General features: G+C 48.9%; 1 protein-coding gene across 1 annotated transcript in view; it reads left to right on the top strand.

Annotated features, from left to right (window-relative positions):
• Window positions 1-15,434, top strand: part of LOC138481183 (chemokine XC receptor 1-like) — a 110,668-nt gene extending 95,234 nt beyond the window's left edge. Inside the window, exon 3 of the mRNA XM_069613149.1 lies at window positions 7,971-15,434. Coding sequence (XP_069469250.1) covers window positions 8,002-9,111 — 1,110 coding nt within the window. The 5' untranslated portion in view covers window positions 7,971-8,001 and the 3' untranslated portion in view covers window positions 9,112-15,434. The remainder of the gene's footprint in view (window positions 1-7,970) is intronic.
• The last annotated feature ends 5,549 nt before the right edge of the window (window positions 15,435-20,983 follow it).

Raw genomic sequence — 20,983 nt, 5'->3', positions numbered from 1 at the left:
GGGGGGGGGGGGGGGGGGGGGGGGGGTGTGTGTGTGTGTGTGTGTGTGTGTGTGTGTGTGTGTGTGTGTGTGTGTGTGTGTGTGTGTGTGTGTGTGTGTGTGTGTGTGTGTGTGTGTGTGTGTGTGTGTGTGTGTGTGTGTGTGTGTGTGTGTGTGTGTGTGTGTGTGTGTGTGTGTGTGTGTGTGTGTGTGTGTGTGTGTGTGTGTGTGTGTGTGTGTGTGTGTGTGTGTGTGTGTGTGTGTGTGTGTGTGTGTGTGTGTGTGTGTGTGTGTGTGTGTGTGTGTGTGTGTGTGTGTGTGTGTGTGTGTGTGTGTGTGTGTGTGTGTGTGTGTGTGTGTGTGTGTGTGTGTGTGTGTGTGTGTGTGTGTGTGTGTGCTGCCTACATTGCTGGCCCAGCGGGGCCCTGCACACACGGAGGTACAACACTACATTGGCAATGAAGGAAGAGCCCGACCCACTACACGATAGCGGATCAGGCGCAGCGTTCTACATTGCTCTAGAAAGGAGTGGATGCCGAAGGGAGGGCAGGGAAAGGACCGGCAAGGCCTGTGTCCCACGGGTGAGTGCGCAAAGCACATATAGAACCCCATGCACGGCCTGGAACGCTCCACTGTTACTTCGGAGTGCATAGAAAAGTACTGAAGGGAGGGAGAAGCATTGCACAGCAGGCAAGGAAAGGAGCATAACCCTGCCAGCAGATCAGAAGGGGTGATTGCATTCCAAACACACTAGCAAGGTGGTGAAAGCCAGACGACACCATGTCAAACCAGGACCAAAATCCGGCTGCACCTGCCCGCGCACAGGACCAGAAAGGGAGAGATGCAGTCCCTGTGCCTTCAATGCTGCCTTTTGACACTGTAGCTACCACCAGTTTGGTTCCACGATGGACCAGGTGGATGAAGGAATTTGACGTTTACCTGGATGCAGTAGGACTTCAAGAAGACAAACGCATCATTGGCTTACTCACCGTCACTGCCGGCCCTGAGGTACGTGATATCTTTCAGTTGCCTGAGGATGTAGAATACAAATATGATGAACTCAATAAGATATTGAAAGAGCATTTTGCCACAAACCGAAACATGGACTATGAAAGACACATCTTTTACACCACCACACAGCTCAAAGTGGAGAGCATGGATACATTTGTCACACGACTAAGGACCAGAGTAAAACACTGCAAATTTCACTTGTACAATAACAAAGAAGCCATAAAGTACCAGGTAGTTGCGGTCTGTGGGTCACTGGTACTAAAAAAGAAGCTGCTGCAAGTACCGCACTCACTGGCAGAAATACTTGTGCTGGCGAGGACATTGTCGGCCCTGGATCTACAAATCTCCACATTGAGCAAGACACACATCACAGTACCTGTCATCAAAGAAGAGAGGATAAACAAGATAATGTCACAGCTGACCACGTCACACGAAACCAGACAAGAAAATCGCCAGTGCTTTCGATGCAGGCATTACCTTCCCCACGATGGATCATGCCCAGCTATTGGTCAGATATGCCGTGCCTGCAGCGGAGAAGATCACTATCGAGCGATGTGCCGAAATCCAAAGGCAATGAAGACCACCTACCCGGATCAAGGACTGCACAGGCATCGGTCCCCAGCCAGGTACCTCAAAGAGGATATAACAAGAGGCGCTGAAAGAAGACACCACAAGGAGAGATGAAACACAAGAGGAAAACACTTGCAATCCCCAGAGGGACGCCGAAAAGGGAGAAGAAGAATACACAGGCTCTACACATCTACGCCATCCACCAGTGAATCAGAGTTGCAATCCAGCACTGACCATGCAAAATCAGGACTTTGAATTCCTAGTGGATTCTGGAGCAACAATCAATGCCATGCCAGAGTCAGAATACCTAAAACTCAAGTGCAAGCCAAGACTATGCAAGGCTCAAGTAGACATCTACGCATACAGCGCCAAAGAACCACTGCCATGTTTGGGCACCTTCAGAACTTGGTGCCACCACAAGGAAAAGAACGATCAAATAACAGTACACGTCTTGGCAACTGAGGTGGCAAGTGGTTGCATATTAAGTTTAAGAGGAAATGGAGGGTTTCTTGCTCATCCTCTGACAAACTGGCCCGTCGTCTTCTCCAAAGGCAATACTGACTGTCTCTCCGCACTAAGAAGAGAGCCCACATTCAAGCCTGTGTCTCTGCGGCATCTAACAACTCGGCTGAATTCTTTAAAATCTACAAGGAGCTTGCCAACCCTGCGGCAGTCTCTACCCTTCCTCTTGCCTCCCAGGCTCTTTGCAATGCCCTTGCCTCTCAAAAACACAGGACATCCTGTCCACCCTTTCCTCCCTGTACCTCCTATTCCCTCTCAGTCTGTGCTTCCAGCCCCTCCTTTTACCACCCCCTCACCGTCCTTCTCTTCCTTTCCGATTCTCTCCCCTGACAAGGTCACTAGACAAGTCCGATCTATGAAAGCCTCGTCAAAACAGGTTCATCCCTGTTCCTCTAAAACCATCAAGGACCACATTGATACCCTCGCTCCGGCCCTTGCCAATTTCTGCAACCACTCCTTTGCCTCAGGATCCTTCCCCTCCCATCTGAAGCAATCCCTTGTGCATCCTCTTCTCAAGAAACCCACAGCTGATCCTTCCTGTCTGGCTAACTATCGCCCAATTTCCATTACCCCCTTTCTGGGTAAACTCCTGGAAAAGCTGGCCATCTCTCAGCATAAACTTCATTCAGATTATGTTGGCTGTCTCCATGACCACCAGTCTGGCTTCAGAGCAGCCAAAAGCACAGAAACTTCCCTCCTAAAAATCCGTGAAGATCTGCTCTCTAACCTGGACTCTAACATTCCCTCTGTCCTCATCCTTCTTGATCTCTCTTCTGCCTTCGACACGGTCAACCACACCATCCTGCTCAACCGTCTCTGTGTTAACCTGGGAATCACTGATCAGGCTCTGGCCTGGCTGACCTCTTTCCTCTCTGATCGACCCTCCCAGGTCCAACTGGGGTCCTTCCTATCATCCATCTTCCTCCGCAGGGGTCTAACCTCTCACCCTGGCTTTGCAAGCTATACCTGGCAACTCTTGCCCACTGCATTGCCATTTTCTGCTCAAATTTCCAGTGCTATGCTGATGATAATCAACTTATTTTCCGGCTGCTTTCAGCCACCTCCTTTCCCTCTCTCATCTCTGACTGCCTAACTGCCATTCAAGATTGGTGTGCCATCAATGATCTTTGTCTGAATGTCAGCAAGACTGAGCTCCTCCTCATCAGCACACCATCTCCATCCTTTTCCCTCACTCTCTGGCCTGCCTCCTTTGGCCCCCCTCCTACCCCTACCTGCAAGGCTAAGAACCTCCGGGTCATCTTTGACTCCACACTTTCCTTCTCCGCCCATATCTCTGAGGTCTCTAAAAAGTCAAACTTCCTACTGCACCTCCTCAAAGCTACTCCGCCTTTCCTCTCCTTCCCTCAGAAGCTCACTGTCTCTCAAGCTCTGGTTCTCTCTAGATTGGACTATTGTAACAGCCTCTTTCTAAAGCTACCTGCCTCTACTCTCCGCCCTCTGTACATTCTATACCGATTGATGGCAGGAAAATACATGCCTCCGGTGGCCAAAGTGGTGACAAACTTTCCAAGTCTTTTCAAGGGTATTGGAAAACTCAAAGGATGAAAAATAACTCTACCCATCAACCCAGTGGTGAACCCCGTAGCACAGCACTATAGGGGGATAACATTCAACATCAAGTTGAAAAGGAACAGCTGTCGTTGCTAAAAGGGGACATCCAAGTGCATGCTAGTGGGCCCACACCAAGGGTCTCGCCCGTCGTCCCAGTACTGAAGAAAAGTGCAGATGGCCAAATAAGGTTATGCATCAACATGAGGGCACCGAACCAAGCAATTTGTTGAGAACACCACCAATCACCCTGCATCACCGATATGTTGCACCTCTTCAATGGTGCCACAATATTTTCCTGCCTTGACACAGGATACCAGCAGATCGATCACAGCTAGGAGTCGCGTGCAATAACGACCTTTACTACGCACCTAGGACTCTTTAGATATAAATGCCAGAGTTTTGGGATCTCATCAGAGGCTGAAATATTTCAAGAGGAAATACGCGAACTCATTAGACATATATCGCATTGCATCAACTATAGTGATGACATTCTGGTGTTTGGACACTCACAAGAAACACACAACGCCACACTGATGAAGGTCTGCGCAGCACTGAGTGACACCAATCTCACACTGAACAAAGACAAATGTGACACTAAAATTCTTCAGACACATTTTGCTGGTTTCACCCTAAGTTACTAGGGAAATCCAGATGTGGCCCTTGCTCACTGTTCTTAGAGAGGCACAGCTCCACCTCACCGACGAGGCCCAACCACGCCGAAACACGTGTCTGGGGTTGCTGTTTGTACTCTTGTTCAGAAGAGAATTGACTGGCATTTGTGTGCTGGACTGTCCTTGGGCAGGACAAAGACTGATATGTAGTGGAAATTTCTCTTCTGTGAAAGGATGCGGAGCTAAAGATTCTGGTTGAGACTCTAACCCGGGATATAGGCTGGTAGAGAGACACTCCCAGACCCCCCTTGTTTGTGAATATTAAGTAGCTATGGGTTTTCACCCTAAGTTACTAGGGTAATCCAGATGTGGTACCCTTGCTCACTGTTCTTAGAGAGGCACAGCTCCACCTCAATGACAAGGCCCAACCAGGGCAAAAAACGTGTCTGGGGTTGCTGTTGGTTACTCTTGTTTAGAACAGAATTGCATTTTTCGGTTCTGGACTACCCTTGGGCAGGACAAAGAATGATATGTTGTGGAAATTTCTCTTCTGTGAAAGTATGGGGAGCTACGATTCCTGGGCTTGAGACTCCAACCCAGGATGTAGGCTGGTAAAGAGACACTCCCATGACCCCCCCTTGTCTGTATTGTAGAAAGACATCTTTGAAACGTTCTTTGAGGAGGGGCTTGATCACCACTGTTTCTGGGAAATGTTAAACCCTGAGCTGGTGACTGATCATCATGACGCTTAGTGCTGAAGTAAGTGTTTGGAATGACATTCGTAACCTATTTCTGCTATGTGGGAATGGAGTGCATGTACAGTGTTGGGTGTGTGAAGGGATTGATTGATGAGCCTCTTATTACATGCTATATGGTTACGTAATGAAAAAGTCGAGTATTGTGAAATAAGTTACACGCTAGTTGAGTAAAACCATTAAAGTAACAAGGGTTATATGTGTGAAAGTTGGAAATTATGACTTATTAAATAAGCTACACGTTGGTTATACAAAACCATTAAAGTAACAAGGGTCACATGTGTGTGATAAAACAAGTTACATGTTGGTTTTGTAAAACCATTAAAGTATTGAAGGTTGCGCGCGTGTAAATGATAAAATTAATTTGAAGAAAAGTAGAGGACATTTCCATTTGGCATTAAATCTTAGGTTAAGCCTGTAAGAAGCATTACTTTCTATTTTAAGCATGTCTTTGAGCAGTAAGGCTTAGGGTAATTTGCTAGGCATGTCACTGGGCAGCAAGGTGTGTTGGTTATGCACAATTTAAAAAGACAATTTGGAAGGTTAGCAGCTTATTGTCAAGTGTGCGTAACAATATGAGTTTTTGTTTCCATCTTGCACCCGAATAAGGGTAATTTCCCGATTTGCTTTTTGTTTGTGTGTATCTTCATGCTAATGAGGGGGGTTTACAATAGTCACCTCTTGTTGTCTGATGTACAATGGGCTGTTTGCTTGCAGTCACATTTTGTTTTGTGTTCTCTCCAGGGGTGTTGCTAGGTCTGGACAAGACCCAGGGCTTTGCTAATGTCGGAACTGTCAGGACTGGGGGCTAGCTAGCCTTTTGATTGTAGCTGCTGAGATTCAATCCGGGGCTACAACCAAAAGACCAGGGGCTATAGCCCCCTTAGCCACCCCCTAGCAACGCCTCTGGTTCTCTCTTAGTTCCGTTTATCATTTTCCTATGCTTTTCATATCGTTTGTGTTCTTCTTAGGAGGTGTCATGGATGAACTAAACATCATATTTTATTTCGTATTGTGAAAAAAGAGGTGTGTGTAGCATCCGGACTGTATAAGGTATTGGTATGATGTGATATGATGTGGCATTTATAACGCGCCTGTACACAAGTGTTTCTAGGCGCAACAAGTCAAGGATGGTGAAACAAGGGAGGGCAAAATAACTATCTTCCTAGGCCTTGTGTCATTCAGATCGTTCAAGTGCGGGGAAGAGGAGAAGTGCCAGAGGGGAGGGGAAGGGGGAAGTGCAGTTAACTCACAAGTGCAGCCAGCGAGTGGCTCATAAGTGCATATAGAAGGGACTGTAAGGTTGCAGATACAAACCCTTAAGTGCTGGGGAGCCTGGAGGCAGTGCAAGGGCAACTGGACATGCAGGAGCCTGGGCCCGAGTTCAGAGGCTGACCAGGTGACCAGTGCGTGGAGCAGTCAGGTGCATCAGCATGGGAGAAGAAGAGAGAAAGCAGAAGCAGAATCGAAACAAACAGAAGGTCTTGAGTTGCTTCCGGAACCGGAGGTGGTTCTGCTCAAGTTTGAGATAGGCAAGGAGGCTGTTCCAGAGGGAGGCCTCAACCGAGGAGATAGATCTGCCCCCAACTCTCTGCTTGTAGAAGCGACTGACCCTCAGAAAGTTAAAGGTGGATGAGCGAAGAGCTGGAAAAGGAAGATGTTTTGCAAGAGAAAGATGGCGGTAGAGCGGTCCCAGGCCCCAGAAAGCCTTGTGGGTGATGCAGAGGGTCTTGAACTTTGTCCTTGCAGCCACAGGGAGCCAGTAAAGAGATTTCCGAGCTGGAGAGATACGATCCCTGGGCTTGAAGCCAGGGACAAGTCTTGCAGTCCTGTTCTGGATAAGTTGTAAAGGTTGAAGATTAGAGACAGGACGATTTAGAAGGAGGCTGTTGCAATTGTGCAGCCTAGAGAGGACCGGAGCTCTGAAGACAGTAAGCTTCTGGGGGAAAGTGAGAAAAGGACAAATACTTCTGAGTAGGTGCAGCTGATAGTTTGACTTCTTAGAGACATCAGGGATGTGAGGAGAGAAGCAGAGGATAGAATCAAAGATGAAACCAAGGTTCTTAGCCTCACAGGAAGGAGCATGAAGAGGGCCCAGGGTGGGCGGCCAGAGACAGAGAGGAAAGGAGGGAGCAGGTGTCCAAATGAGGAGGATCTCTGTCTTACTGGCATTAAGGCAGAGATCACTGGCGGCAGACCATTCCTGAATTGTGGCCAGACAGTCTAGTATAAGAGAAGAAGCAGAGGTGGCTGAGGGAAGCCTGAAAGAGAGCGGAGTGTCATCCGCATAACATTGAAAATTGGAGCAGAAAGTAGTGATGCAGTGGGCAAGAGGTGCCAGGTAGTGGTTGAAGAGCCAGGGAGATGGGTTAGACCCCTAGGGAACACTATAAGTAGAGAGAGAGATAGAAGAGAGGAAAGAACCCAGTTGGACCTGAGCAGGTCGGTCCATGAGAAAGGAGGTCAACCAGGCCAGGGCCTGATCAATAATACCAAGGTTAACACTGAGACCGTGTGAAAAGCAGAGGATAGATCGAGGAGAATAAGGACAGAAGGGAGATTAGAGTAAAAATTAGAGTCAAGATTGGAGAGCAAGGTATGGTGAATTGTGTTGGTATTTTGTTTTGGAAAGAAGGGAGATGTGTAGCATCCTTTCTGTATATATATTACATCAGTGGGTGCATTGGTATGTAGAATCTGAGTAGCCCCAGATTCCAGAAAAGTCCGTTCGACAGGACTTCAGGATAGGAGCTTGAACTGAGAATATGTATCATCTATACTCTCCTGCCTAATTAGTGATCTTATCACTGTAACGTAATAAAGCGGTTGTCTTTTCTACCCACCTGCACCCTGAGTGTTCCTGCTCCACGTCTTTCACTTACCTAAAGTCCCAGGATGTATTCTTGAAAATAAAATCCCTAAATAACTTATCTTATTCTTACATTTATAGGCTACAAGAAGAACTCTGGTGCATAATAAAAATGAACGGTCCAACGGAAGACAGCTTACTGAGGGCAAGTACTTTCTATGACTATGACAACCTATCTGACTACGGCCCTCTTGTGTTCCTGTGCCTGGAGGAGGATGTGATAAGGTTCGGAGAAGTACTTGTGCCCTTCTTCTATTTGCTGGTATTTTGCCTCAGCCTAATCGGCAACGCACTGGTCCTCTACATTCTGCTAAAGCACGGGGAGAACAAAAATATAACAACAATTTTTATGTGCAACTTGGCCATCTCAGATTTGGTTTTTGCCACATCTCTTCCTTTCTGGGCAATTCAGCACTTCTCCATGTGGATCTTTGGTGATGCAATGTGCAAGGTGGTGAGCAGCACCTTCTTCATTGGCTTTTATAGTAGCGTTATGTTTCTGACCGCGATGGCTGTAGACAGGTATGTGGCAGTTGTTCATGCCCATGTCACCAACGCCCCCCGAAATACCCACTGTGCTGTTGCCACAAGTGTTGTTATTTGGAGCATCAGTCTACTGCTAACCATTCCTGAATTCCTCTTCAGTGAAACCAAAGCAGGAGAAGGTACAGATGTTACCTGCGAGTACATTGGCCATCAGGGCAAACATGGCTATGTGTGGAGAGGACTGCAATATTTCCAGCAAACTGTGCTACTTTTCCTTGTGCCCTTCGGGATCATCCTGTTCTGCTACTTAAGTATTGCGAAGACCCTTATCAGGTGTAGAACACATCTAAAGCACAGAGCTATGAAAATGATATTTAGCATCATCTTGGCATTTTTCCTCTGCTGGACCCCCTTGAATGTCACCATATTCCTCAAGGCCTTCCAGGAGTATGGTGTGCTTGCTCTTAGCACATGTAAGGCGCAGACAATACTGGACTATTCCGTGTACATTTCTCGTAACCTGGCCTACTTTCATTGCTGCCTGAATCCTGTGCTGTATGCTTTTCTGGGGACAACGGTTAGGAAGCACCTGCAATGCCCATGCTTCAGGCAGCAATGGGCACAAGGTGCCACTTTCAGGCCTCGGCTCTTTAGCAACAGCAGTGCCCACTCTACAAAGGGTTCTTCAGAAGGAAACAGCCGGGCACACATGTCTGTCATCAGGAATGAACACTAAAAAGGCAAAAGTGGACTTTTTGCATGATGAATTTTAATCCAGACGTTTGATATTCTTGCATCACAAGTGTATTGACCCCATAAGTACTTTCAGTGTCCTCTCTCTTTGTGTTTGTAGAGGTCAGCAGTACAACCGGCACAAAACGTCATGAAGGAAAATAAGATGCATTTTAAGTCAGGCTAGTGCCTTGCAGCATAACATATGCGATGTAGCAGGAGGTGGCTTGTTGTGGTCCTGTCCTAGATGCAGTGCAGAGTTAGCATGGTTGGGGACCCATAAGTTGCAGCTGCAAAAAGGTTTGTGTCTATGTGTGTTTTTGTATCCTCCTTCCCTTCCTTTCACTTCCCCTTCTCCTTGCCGCCTTCTGGCTTCCCTCCCTGTTACGTTCTGGCTCCGCGCGGAGGCAGAACGTTGAGGGCCTCTGAAGTAGGCCACAGTGGCACAGCTTCGGCCGGAGCGAAATGAAACACGCCACACGTTGTTAGAGTCTGTGCCCGGAACTGCCTCCCTTGCGCGGGGGCGGGGCTTTTATTGAGACGCCCTGCGTCACCGCGTTGCGGGGCGCAGGGCGAATATAACATTCCTCCTTTATTATAAATAAACTTAACAACTAAACACACACACACACAAATATGCCAATACTTAGAAACACACCAACACAGGTACTTTTCGCTTTACCAGTTCTTGTGGTGCAAACTACCACACATATTCCTTGAGCCGAGCTAGCGGCTTGGTGGCGGTTCTTAGTCCATATCTCCCACCCTGGGAGCTAGGCTCCACAGTCTCATCTGATCTCTCACCTTCCACCTCCGGCTCACACATGTCCGGTTCACTCCACTGCTCCCACGTTCTGTCACCTGCATTTTCTTTACCCTGAAAGTTGGTGGGTTCGTCTTCGATCAGCGGGGAGTCCTCATCTTCTTGGGGACAGTCCCCATCAGTCCAAAGGTTGCGCGGCACCGCCTTGAACCACAATGCATTACGCGTCACCTGACGGTGCCCTCTTTGCACGGTTATCATGGTCCCTTGTGTCTCGCTGACGGTCCATGGGAGAGTCTCATAGCGGGAGTCCAACTTGGACTTTGTCGGGTTCCGCAACATGACCACCTGGTCGCCCACCTGGTGGTTGGATGGTTTCAACCTCCTCTTGGCACTCATGTGGGCATTGGCATCTGTTCTCCTTCTTTCGGTGTGCCCATTGTCGAACTGGTCCGGTCTTCTGCTGGGGTGATGCGGAATGGAAGACTTTATGACGGTGCCGAACATGAGATCAGCTGGTGGGACACCAGTCGTGCAGTGCGGGGTGACCCTGTAGTTTCTCAGGAAATGATAGAGGTCGACTTTCCACGGACTGGCATTTGCTTTTGATAACCTCAGCACTTTGTTGATTGTTCTCATGAACCGTTCCACATCCCCAATCGCCTGGGGCCACCTTGGCATGATGTGGTGATACCGGATGTTCGGTTCTTGCAGGTAGTGTTTAAACTCCTCACCTTGGAAGGATGCGCCGTTGTCACTCTTAATCGTAGTGGGTAGTCCATGTGTCGCAAACATCTTCTCGATGGCCGGGATGACCACTTCCGCCGCCGTGGATTCAACCACCTCGACTTCGGGGTATCGGGAGTGATCATCGATGGCTACCAGGAGGTACAGGCCTTCTTGTAGTTTGCAGAAGTCGATGCTTATTGCGTCCCACCTGCCAGAGCCTCGTTCCGCCGACTGGATTGGTTCTGGATCAGGTGGGGCTCCGGTTATCAGGCATGGTAGACAGGTGTTGACTAGCCTTTCCACCTTTACATCTATCTGTGGAAACCACACTCGGTGTCGAATTCGAGCCTTCGTTCGAGCCATCCCTTGGTGGCCCTCATGGGCGAGGGCCACTATTCGGTCCTGCAGGCCCGGCGGGATGATGATGCGATTTCCGCAGAGCAGCAATCCTTGCTCTGTTATCGACAGATCCTGGCGGACGGTGAACATCCCTGTGAGGAACGCCTTTGCTTCCTCAGTCCTGTTGTGAGTGTTCTTCATGAAGGACCTCCAGTCACCTGAAATGATGGCATCCTTTACCAAGTCGCAACATGGGTCCTTGCATGTTTCCTCTGCGATGTCATCGATGCTGACAGCCTTTGGCCTCATGGCCAGCACCACCTGGCAGATGTGCTCCTCGGTCTCTTCGGCCACCTGAACCTCCTGTGGCGTCGCCGCACGAGGGTGTCTTGAGAGGAAGTCCGCCGGGTTGCCGCTTACCGGCTGATACGTCAACTCAAAATTGTACTGCTGGAGATGGAGCAGCCATTTGGCTATTCTAGCCGGCGGGTGCGAGGAGGTGCCCATGAAGATTGGCAGGAGGGGTTTGTGATCGTGATCACCGTGAACCTACGGCCATACAGATAGAGGTGGAAATGGCGACACCCCCACAGTATGGCGATTGCCTCCTTCTCAATGTGAGAGTATCGCTGCTCTGTCATTGTGAGAGCTTGTGAAGCATAGGCAATGGGTCTCTTCTCGCCCTCTTTGGTGACCTGCATGAGGATGGCCCCCAGGCGGACAGGGCTGGCATCCACGAAAAGTTCAGTCGGAAGCGCGGTGTCGTAGTACGCCATTTTCGTGTCCACGGATAGTGACTCTTTGATGCTTTCAAATGCTTCCTGGCACGCTTTCCCCCATTCCCACTTTGCGCTGAGCTTGGTAAGTTCTCGAAGGGGTTCCGAAAGAGTGGCCAGGTTCCGGATGAATCTCCCACAGTGCGTGGCCATCCCCAGGAAGCTGCGGATGTCGGTGGGTGTCATGGGCGGACTTGCGGCCTGTATGTCAGCAACCTTCTGAGGGTCCGGTGAAATGCCAGTGCTGCTAAACTTGTAGCCAAAGAACGATATCTCCGTCTTGAAAAACTCACATTTTTCCTTATGGATGGTTAGGCCCGCATCTTCTAATCGGCCCAAAAGCATCCGTAGTCTTCTCGAGTGTTCACCTTTGTCCTGAGCATGGATCAGGATGTCATCACTCACATTTAGGACACCTGGTATGCCCCGGATAACTTCTTGAATTGTCTGTTGGAAGACTTCGGCCGCCGAAGATATCCCAAAGCTTAGCCGCTTGTATCTTCGCAGACCCAAGTATGTTGAAAAAGTGATTATGTACCGAGAGTCCCTATGCAGCTTCAGCTGGTGGTAACCTGCTTTCAAATCAACCGTTGAGAAGACTCTCGATCCCATGAGGTCAGCCACAATCTCGTCGAGGGTTGGCGTGATGTGGCGCTCCCGCTTGATGGCAGTGTTCGGGAGGCGCATGTCTATATAGATTCGGACCTTTCCCGGCTGTTTGGGTTTCTTTGTGACCACCATCGGGGACACCCATGTTGTCGGCTCCGTTACCTCTTCTATAATGCCAGCTTCTTCCAACGCTTTGAGTTCTATCTCCACCTGTTCACGCATGTGGAATGGGGTCCTCTGGTGTCTGACGGCCTTTGGCTGGACCGACTAATCAATATGGAGCTTGATCGTCTTTTCTTTCAAACACCCAATCCCGTTTTGCAGGTTGGGATACTGTGCAAGGATGTTTTCGACCTCTTGGGCTTCCTTGACTTGACTGACGAACTGTACCAGCCCTAGGTCCTCAGCCGCATCGCCACTCAGAAGGCATTCAATCCCTGGATTTACTACGTAGATCTTGGACGGTCGCCTGTTTTCACCATGGCTGAGGGTGGTGCGGAATCTGCCAACCACTGGTAATGGTTTTCTGCAGCCATATGCAAACAGAAGGGTGTCTGCGTTCTTGAGGGCTGGTCGTGGTTGCAGTGTTTGAAATGTGCTTGTGGGCATGACGTTTACTGAGGCTCTCGTGTCTATAGTCATCCATACCTGCTGGTTTTGGAGGGTGACCTGGCATTTGCGCCTCTGGAGCCCTTTCTTCTGCGTAGCGTGCCCACGATACACAGCTGACACCAGGTATACTTTCCTCCCTTTGGTCCGCTGCTCTCTACCAGAGTCTTGTTGAGTCCCTGTGACGTCATCCCCTTCTTCCTCGGTTGAAGAGTTGGTCGCTTCGACTCGCCTTGCGATCGCCTGCTTCTTTTTCTTGGTTCCACTCTTCTCCTGGGGATTCTGCGGAGGCGGTAGTGGAGAGCCCGTTGATCGGCACACCTTGGCATAGTGGTCCTTTCTGCCACATGCCCCACATGTTGTTCCTTGCGCCGGGCAATTTCGCCGTCCATGATGTGATCCACCACACCATCCACACTCTGTGGGTCCCGGGATCTGTGGCTGCCATCTGGCTGGTGAGTAGTTGCCGCCAGATTCATCTCTAGTGGACTGTCTATTGGTGACATGGGCCACCATGGATGATGCGAGGGCAGGTTGTAGTTTTTGCAGAGTCATACCCATGTTGGCGGCCCTGGCATGTGCCAGCTCCCTTTGACGATCCAACTCCAGAATGCGTGTTAGAGAGATGCCCCTCTCACTCAGCACCATCCTTCTTAGTTTCTCCGATTGGATGCCGTTAATGAGTTGTCTCCGGATTTCTTTCTCGACATCCGTGAACTCACATGAAATCGCCAGCTTCCTGAGTCGGGTGTGGTAGGCATCCAAGGTCTCCTCTTCTGCCTGAAATGTAGTGCAGAACGTGAAAGTTTCATAATCCGGGTTGAGTTGTGGGAGAAAATGAGCCGTCAAAGCGTCTTTCGATTGTTGGTAAATGTTTTGGCCATCAGCAATGGTTAGCGAGTTAAAGATTCGTAGCACCTCGTCTCCCACATTTAACAATAGGTTCAATCTCATTTTCCTGGCGGAGGTTATGTCCTTGCACCCCATTGCCATTTCGAATTTTTGGAGCCATAGCTGCCACCGGGGGCCAACAGATGATGGTTCCGTGAATGGGTCAAATGGCTGAATCATTGTGGAGGAGCTACCTTGTGGGCGAGCTGGCGGTGACGACATCGACAGATTCGCTGCGAGTCTAGAGGGCGTGCCGGGCCTGGGGGTGGACGTGCCGGTCACCATGGTGGGGCGTTGCCGTCACTTGATGGTGTCTATCGTCCTCACCTTGGTGTGTGGTTTCAGGTGTCAGTGGTCCCTTCGAGGCCGACCTTCGAAACAGTAGCGGATGGGACCACTGCCTCGCTCCAGGTGCCTGCTGCCGTGATCGCACGTGCGCGCTGCGTGTGCGGTGGACTCACATGTGGTGTAGCGGTGCCTATGGCCCCTGGATGCCAGTTGGTCGTGTGTCGCAGCGCCCTGGGACCGCTGTGGAAAACAAATACGACGATGCAGCCGAAGGGACGGAGCATGAAAGAAACGTTGTTTTTTTTGGGCGGGGGGGTTATGTGTGCCTCTTCCCACCGGATGTCCGAAAATTGTGCGTGTCGCTGTAGGAAGAATCAGCTGGTAGGGCGTCGAGCACGTGTGCTGAGTCCCGTTTCCTTCGTCGCCAGTGTTACATTCTGGCTCCGCGTGGAGGCAGAACGTTGAGGGCCTCTGAAGTAGGCCGCAGTGGCGCAGCTCCGGCCGGAGCGAAATGAAACACGCCACACGTTGTTAGAGTCTGTGCCCGGAACTGCCTCCCTTGCGCGGGGGCGGGGCTTTTATTGAGACGCCCTGCGTCACCGCGTTGCGGGGCGCAGGGCGGATATAACACTCCCTTTTCCCCTTCTCGTCTCTATGCCATGCACGGTGCTTTGCCATTCTCGTGTTCCTTTCCCCCACAGACTTTCTACATGTTCTACTCCAGATTCCTTTCTTTTCTCCTCCTACCTGTGCCCCCCACATTTCTGTTCCTCTTGTTCAGGGCCCGCACTATGCGCATGTTCCTCTCCTCACCCCTACTTCCCCTCCCATCTGTGCCCCGCTGTGTGCACGAGGCGCTCTCCTCCTCCTCTTTGCAGCCCGTGCTGTGAGCAAGGGGTTCTGTACATGGGGTAGGAGCTTTGAAGGTCCTATGAGGAGCTATGCTGTTTATAGAGGGGCTTGCACACCAACCTTAGCTTTTTTATGTACAGGATTTTCTATAAAAGCGTATTGCTGGTGGAACATTTTGAAACATTGCTTCCTTGATCACGCCGTTGCTAAAAGGCCAGATAAATGTGTATTTCTAAGAACGATTACTACTTTTAACTTGGAAAACCAGCAACTTTTAGATGGTCTGGGATAAATTCATGCCACACCACACAGTGTTATGCACCAAATGAGGTGTATCGCAGATGATCTTCATTTTGTGGTTTATATCTTATTTTCATTGTAGTAGAAACAATGTGTATGATAAATGTATACATAATACAATGATATGCTTATTATCATTTGCCTTAAGGAAAATAAAAAGTTGATACCAAGGTTTTCCACTGACTAATTACTCAACAAAAGGACAAAATATGACAACTTACTTGGCAACAACAAACACTTATGCCATTGCAATGGAAACGTAGGGGTTTCTTACCTGTAATCATAATTTCACCCAATCCTTCTCTTCCTTGTCTCAGTCCATTACATCATGATTTCGCTCCTGCCCCCCTGTGCCCCACACCGTTATAAATAGAGCACCCTACATTCACTGTCCATATCCAAGGAGTGCAGGTGGATGGTACATAAGAGGGAGAGATGTGAAGTCCGGACTGGGACGAGGAAGGGAAGGACTAGGCGCAATGAAGTAAGCCCTCATTACCTCCATGTCCCTCTCTTCCTTGTCTCGATCCATGACATCATGAATTATCCCCAAGCCAGGACCGCACTTACAAATAACGACCAAGGACACTGACCAATGATCCAAAACTCAGAGACCTTAATTTACACCAATTTACGCAATTTGCATCCCGCTTCCCAACCCCCCCCCCCCCCACCGCCACGCCACAAAAAAAAAAAAAAAAGAAAAGGGTGGCTATAGGGAACTGGGGTGAAGATGGACTCCTTCATGGTGAAATGGGACTGGGACGAGAAAGAGAGGGACTTGGAGGTAATGCATTACATATATTATTTTTGATTCACACAGGTACAGAGTATTCACAATCACACTCGTTTTACACGAAGCATATAACAGCGCAATCGCTTCCATGTCAACCTTACATTGTCAGTGCATTGTTGCTCCCTCTGCATCACCTTCTCCGTCCATGAGGTACTGTTTATATCTGCCCTGGGCTGCATTGCTGCATGTGTTAATTCTATATACATTTCCTTATTTTCATTTGCCCAAAGCATATCTTTATCCCAGTCGCTTTTGACGGGTGGGCTCTTGCTTTTCCACTTCAGAAGTATAGCCCTTTTTGCTAATAGTAACCCCAGATTCAATAACTTCCGCCATGTGGGGTCCATCTTCCCTGTAGCTCCTAACAGCCACATCAAGGGAGTCCATTCAATAGGTTGGTCAGCCATCGCATCTAATGCCTCTCATATCTCTCCCCAGTATTAACTCAAGTGTGGGCAAGACCAGAACATGTTTAGTGTATCGGCCCCATCGCTCCCGCATCTGGGACATTTACCATCAGCAGACGGGTATATGCGTTTCAACTTAGTTGGAGTGTAGTGTACTGTATGTATAATTTTATAATGTATCAATTTGTACCGTGTGTTGCATGACATCTGCTTGGTCAAACCACATATTTGCTCCCATTGTTTGTCAGTAATTGGATTTCCCAGATCTATTTCCCACATCCCTTTGGCTCTGTGAGGAGTGGGGGTGGGTCGTAATTATGAGCTTATATAATGTCGAGGCCGTAACCTTAACAGACCTAGCTGTAAACATATACACCAGACCTGGATGTATTGGTGGCTCTGCTGGGAACTCTCTCCACAGCTTTGCGATGGCAGATCTCATTCTCACGTAGTGCATTTTCTGTTTAGGTGTGTCTCCCACTTTCTCCGTAATCATGTCCCACTCAATGAACTTCTTATCAGGTAACAGGTCGCCTAGTTGATTAATACCCTTGGCGCCCCACTGTGTAGTGATCTCAGTGTGCAGTGTGGGAGGTATGTTATGCGCCCCCTAGATTGGCATACTTGGGTGGTACAATGTTCGTGACTCTTGTGTATCAGCAATTTTGGCCCAGGCCGTACATGTCACAAGTGTTGGATCTGTGGTATTGTAGTGTTTAGGATGTGCCTCTGCCAGTTTGTGGAGGAGCTCCTTTGGTTCTTGGAGTGGGCCGGGGACCTTCGTCTGACTTGGATCAAGGTACGCAGATGCCCATTGTGCCGCATAGTGGGCTTGTACTGCTACATAGTAAATCTCAAAATCTGGGGCAGCCAGCCCTCCCTGATGATATTGATCAGTGAGTGTCTGCCAGCTCAACCTCGCTTGTCCATTCCATACCGGTGAGGTGCACGCGCTCTTTATCTTCGTAAATAATGCTCTTCCCGGCCACCCCGGGATGGTGCTAAATAGATAGTATAGTTTCGGTAGGATGATCATTTTGATGAGGGCTATCTTGCCCATCAATGATATCGGTAAAGATTTCCAGCGTTCCATTTTGACACATAGGGCGTCCGCCAAAGCTTCGTAGTTCAGTGCACGGGTCAATTGTGGTGTTCTGGCAACGTATACCCCCAGGTATTTAATATGGACTGGACTCCACAGGAGTCCATGGAGTTCCGTCGGCTGAGTGGTTGCTTCATTTAGGGGGAAGATTTCAGACTTAGTGGTGTGCAATTTAAGGCCAGAAAATTCACGAACGTCTTAACCGCCTCCAAGACCCTTCGCATGTTGCGTTCCGGGTTTTTTAAATATAATAATATGTCATCAGCATAGATGTAATAATTTCAATCCTGCCTTGTATCTGTATCCCGAGTCTGCCATTTCTGGTCCTCAATATGTCCGCTAAGGGCTCTATAACTAATGCGAAAAGCAGGGGGGACAACGGGCAGCTTTGTCGCGTTCCTCCCTGTAGCTCCAGTATCATTGAGAGGGTGCCGTTAACATTTATCCTAGTGTAGGGGCGAGTGTACAGTATCTTAACCCACTTTACAAAGTTACCACCGAAACCATAATTTTTAAGAATTCTAAACAGAAACGGCCAGTAGACTGTATCAAAAGCTTTTTGCATATCCAATGCTATCGCCACTGCTTGTAATTCAACTGGGTCTTTCGACAATATTGTATAACAGCACCGAATATTCGTTGGTGTGGATCTACCTGTTACAAAGCCTGCTTGGTCCTCATGGACCATGTAAGGCATCAGTGGTGTCAACCGCGTTGCTAGGATTTTAGCGAAGATTTTGGCATTCGTGTTTATGAGCGATAGTGGTCTATATGAACCAGAGTCTTCAGGAGGTTTCCCTGGTTTAAGCAAGAGGGTAATTACAGCTTCCCTGGTGGTTTCCGGTAGCTCACCCTTCTCCTGTGCTTCCACCCAGAGTGCATGTAATTTAGGGGCCAGTTGCCCAGCAAACTCTTTGTAGAATTCTGCCATACGGCAGGGTTTTATTGACCTCAAATATTTCTGCGACAGTGAACGGGGTTTCGAGCGCATCTCTCGCTTCCTGAGATAGTAGTGTCGTTGGTATCCCAGCGAGGTACTGATCTATATCTATATCGGTGGCTGTGCTTTGGGGGCAGTACAGACGCTTATAGAACTCATAGAAAGAGTCTTCCATCTCTGCCTGATCCGTAGTGACTACCCCATCCGGTCATGTAATGCATGGTACGTTCGTGGGTCCTCGTTCCCCTGCACCATTCTAGCCAAGAGCCTGCCAGGGCGTTCTTGCTCTCCATAACGTCTTGCTGTGGCAGGTCTGTCATAGTAGCAGACGTCACGGTCTGCCGCTTTCCTGCATTCTTCTACTTGTGTTTTCATTTCTAACCCCTATCCAGCGGATGGGTGATGGGTATATTGCTCCTGTAAACCAACAATTTCTTTCTCATGCCGTTGCAGCTCTCTGCAAATGTCTCTCAACACCCCAAACTCAGTTGACATGGCAGTTCCCCTTATACACACTTTAAAAGCTTGCCACAGCGTAGCCTGGGTCTCTACCGTATTCTCGTTGTGTTCAAAATATTCTGTGATGTATTGGGTTAGGGCTGATTTGTATACATGATCCACCAAAGCTGCGGGTTTGAATCTCCATGGGGGGGTCTATGTATTTTCATCTCCGGGATCTGTAGCATGATTTGTATCGGGGAGTGGTCGGAGAACGTTCTTGGATGTATCTGTGCGTCTGTGACCCATCCCAGAACATTGCATGATAGTAGCCATACATCAATTCTGGAATGCATATCATGCACTGAGGAATAGTATGTGTATGCTCGTTTTGTGGCATTCAGGGAGCGCCAGGTGTCCCTCAAACCCAGATCAGACATATGGGTCAGTATCATGTGAGCAGCATTGGTGAGGGCCCGTGGTTGATCAGAAGTGCGATCCAGCTGTGTGTCAAGGGTAGTATTAATGTCTCCCACGCATAGCAGGTGAGCTCTGGGATACCTAATTTTCCCTAACAGTGTAGAATAGAAGCCGGGGTCATCAACATTTGGGCCATATACATTCATAAACAGTATCTCCTCCCCTCTGAGTGTGCTGTGTAGCAGAACATATCGTCCCTCTTGATCAATATCCATACTTAGACATGTAAAGGAATGGAACTATGTATCAGGGTAATTACTCCCCTAGCTGGTTGAATATGACGTGTAGTAGCATTGAAGGCCCCAGCTGGGAGCCAACCTCTTTGCGTGGTGGTCAAGCAGGTGAGTTTCTTGCAAAAATACAATTCTGGGACCCAGCCTGTTAACGTACGCCATGATTTTCCTTCTTTTTATTGGGGACCCCAGACCATGGACATTCCAGCTCAACAATATAATGTCGTTCTTGTCTCCTTTACCCATATTCATGTATTTCTTTCAATGACTGTGCCTTGCGCTTGTGTTTAGGTGTGATTCCATACTGTACGAGCGGTGATTCCTGCATTCTTTTAACTTTAACTCCCAACACTTTCAACTCCCTTCCCTACCCCACCCTCGTAGTTCCCCAAACTTCAACTATGTTCTCCTTCGTACCACCCTCCCTTCCCATATCCTATAGTGCGTCTGCAGCAGGGGGTGTCTGCCGCGACGATCCTGGCCCAGTTGCTTCATTTACTTCTGGTTTTGCAAAGTCTAGTCAAGTGATAATTAAGTATTGCCTCCCCCATATCTGCCAACATCTTCTATTCTTCCTTTGTCGCATCGCCCAGCGGGGCGGACTGAATGCATCGTTGATTCAGCTGTCAGTCCCAGTCATTGATTGTTGCGGGGGGATGGGAATATTGGCCTCTACGAAGCTTGCCGCTTCCTCCGGGAATGTGAAAAAATATGTCTTATTTTGGTGTTGCAGCCGTAACCTGGTAGGATATAGCATGGCGTAGGGGATATGGCGATCCCGCAGTAGCTTTTTGACCCTCGTGAACGAGCACCTCTCTTGTTGGACTGCCAATGCGTAATCTGGGAATATTCAGATTATGTTGACCTCCCATCTCAACTCTTGTTTGTCCCTTGCCGCCCTGAGCACTAGATCTCTGTCTCTGTAGTTCATAAGGAGTGCAATGATAGGTTTTGGGTATGCACTAGGTTTGGGTCGAGGTTCCATTGTTCTGTGTGCTCGCTCAACCACGAACATGGGTGACCATCCCGGGTCACCTAGGAGGTCTTTCAATAGTGTTACAACAGCAACTTCCATAGGTCCCGTAAGGGCTCCCTCCGGGACACCAATAATTCGGATGCCATTACGGCGTGATCAGGCTTCTAAATCCTTGCATTTTAATTTCACAGACCCCAGGTCTTTTGCCATGGTTGTGACAGTGTTTCGTAGTGTTTTGAGTGCATCTTCAGTGGTACTGATGCGGGTCTCAGCTTTGGTGATGCGGCCCATGACCTTCTCCAGTTGGTTTTTTATGGTTGCCACATTCGCTGTGATCCCATCTAGCTT

Source organism: Ambystoma mexicanum, chromosome 5p, assembly GCF_040938575.1.
Source record: "Ambystoma mexicanum isolate Mex_15411 chromosome 5p, UKY_AmexF1_1, whole genome shotgun sequence".
NCBI lineage: Eukaryota > Metazoa > Chordata > Amphibia > Caudata > Ambystomatidae > Ambystoma > Ambystoma mexicanum.
The sequence above is the reverse complement of the archived record's forward strand: the minus strand, read 5'-3'. Positions and strand labels throughout refer to the sequence as shown.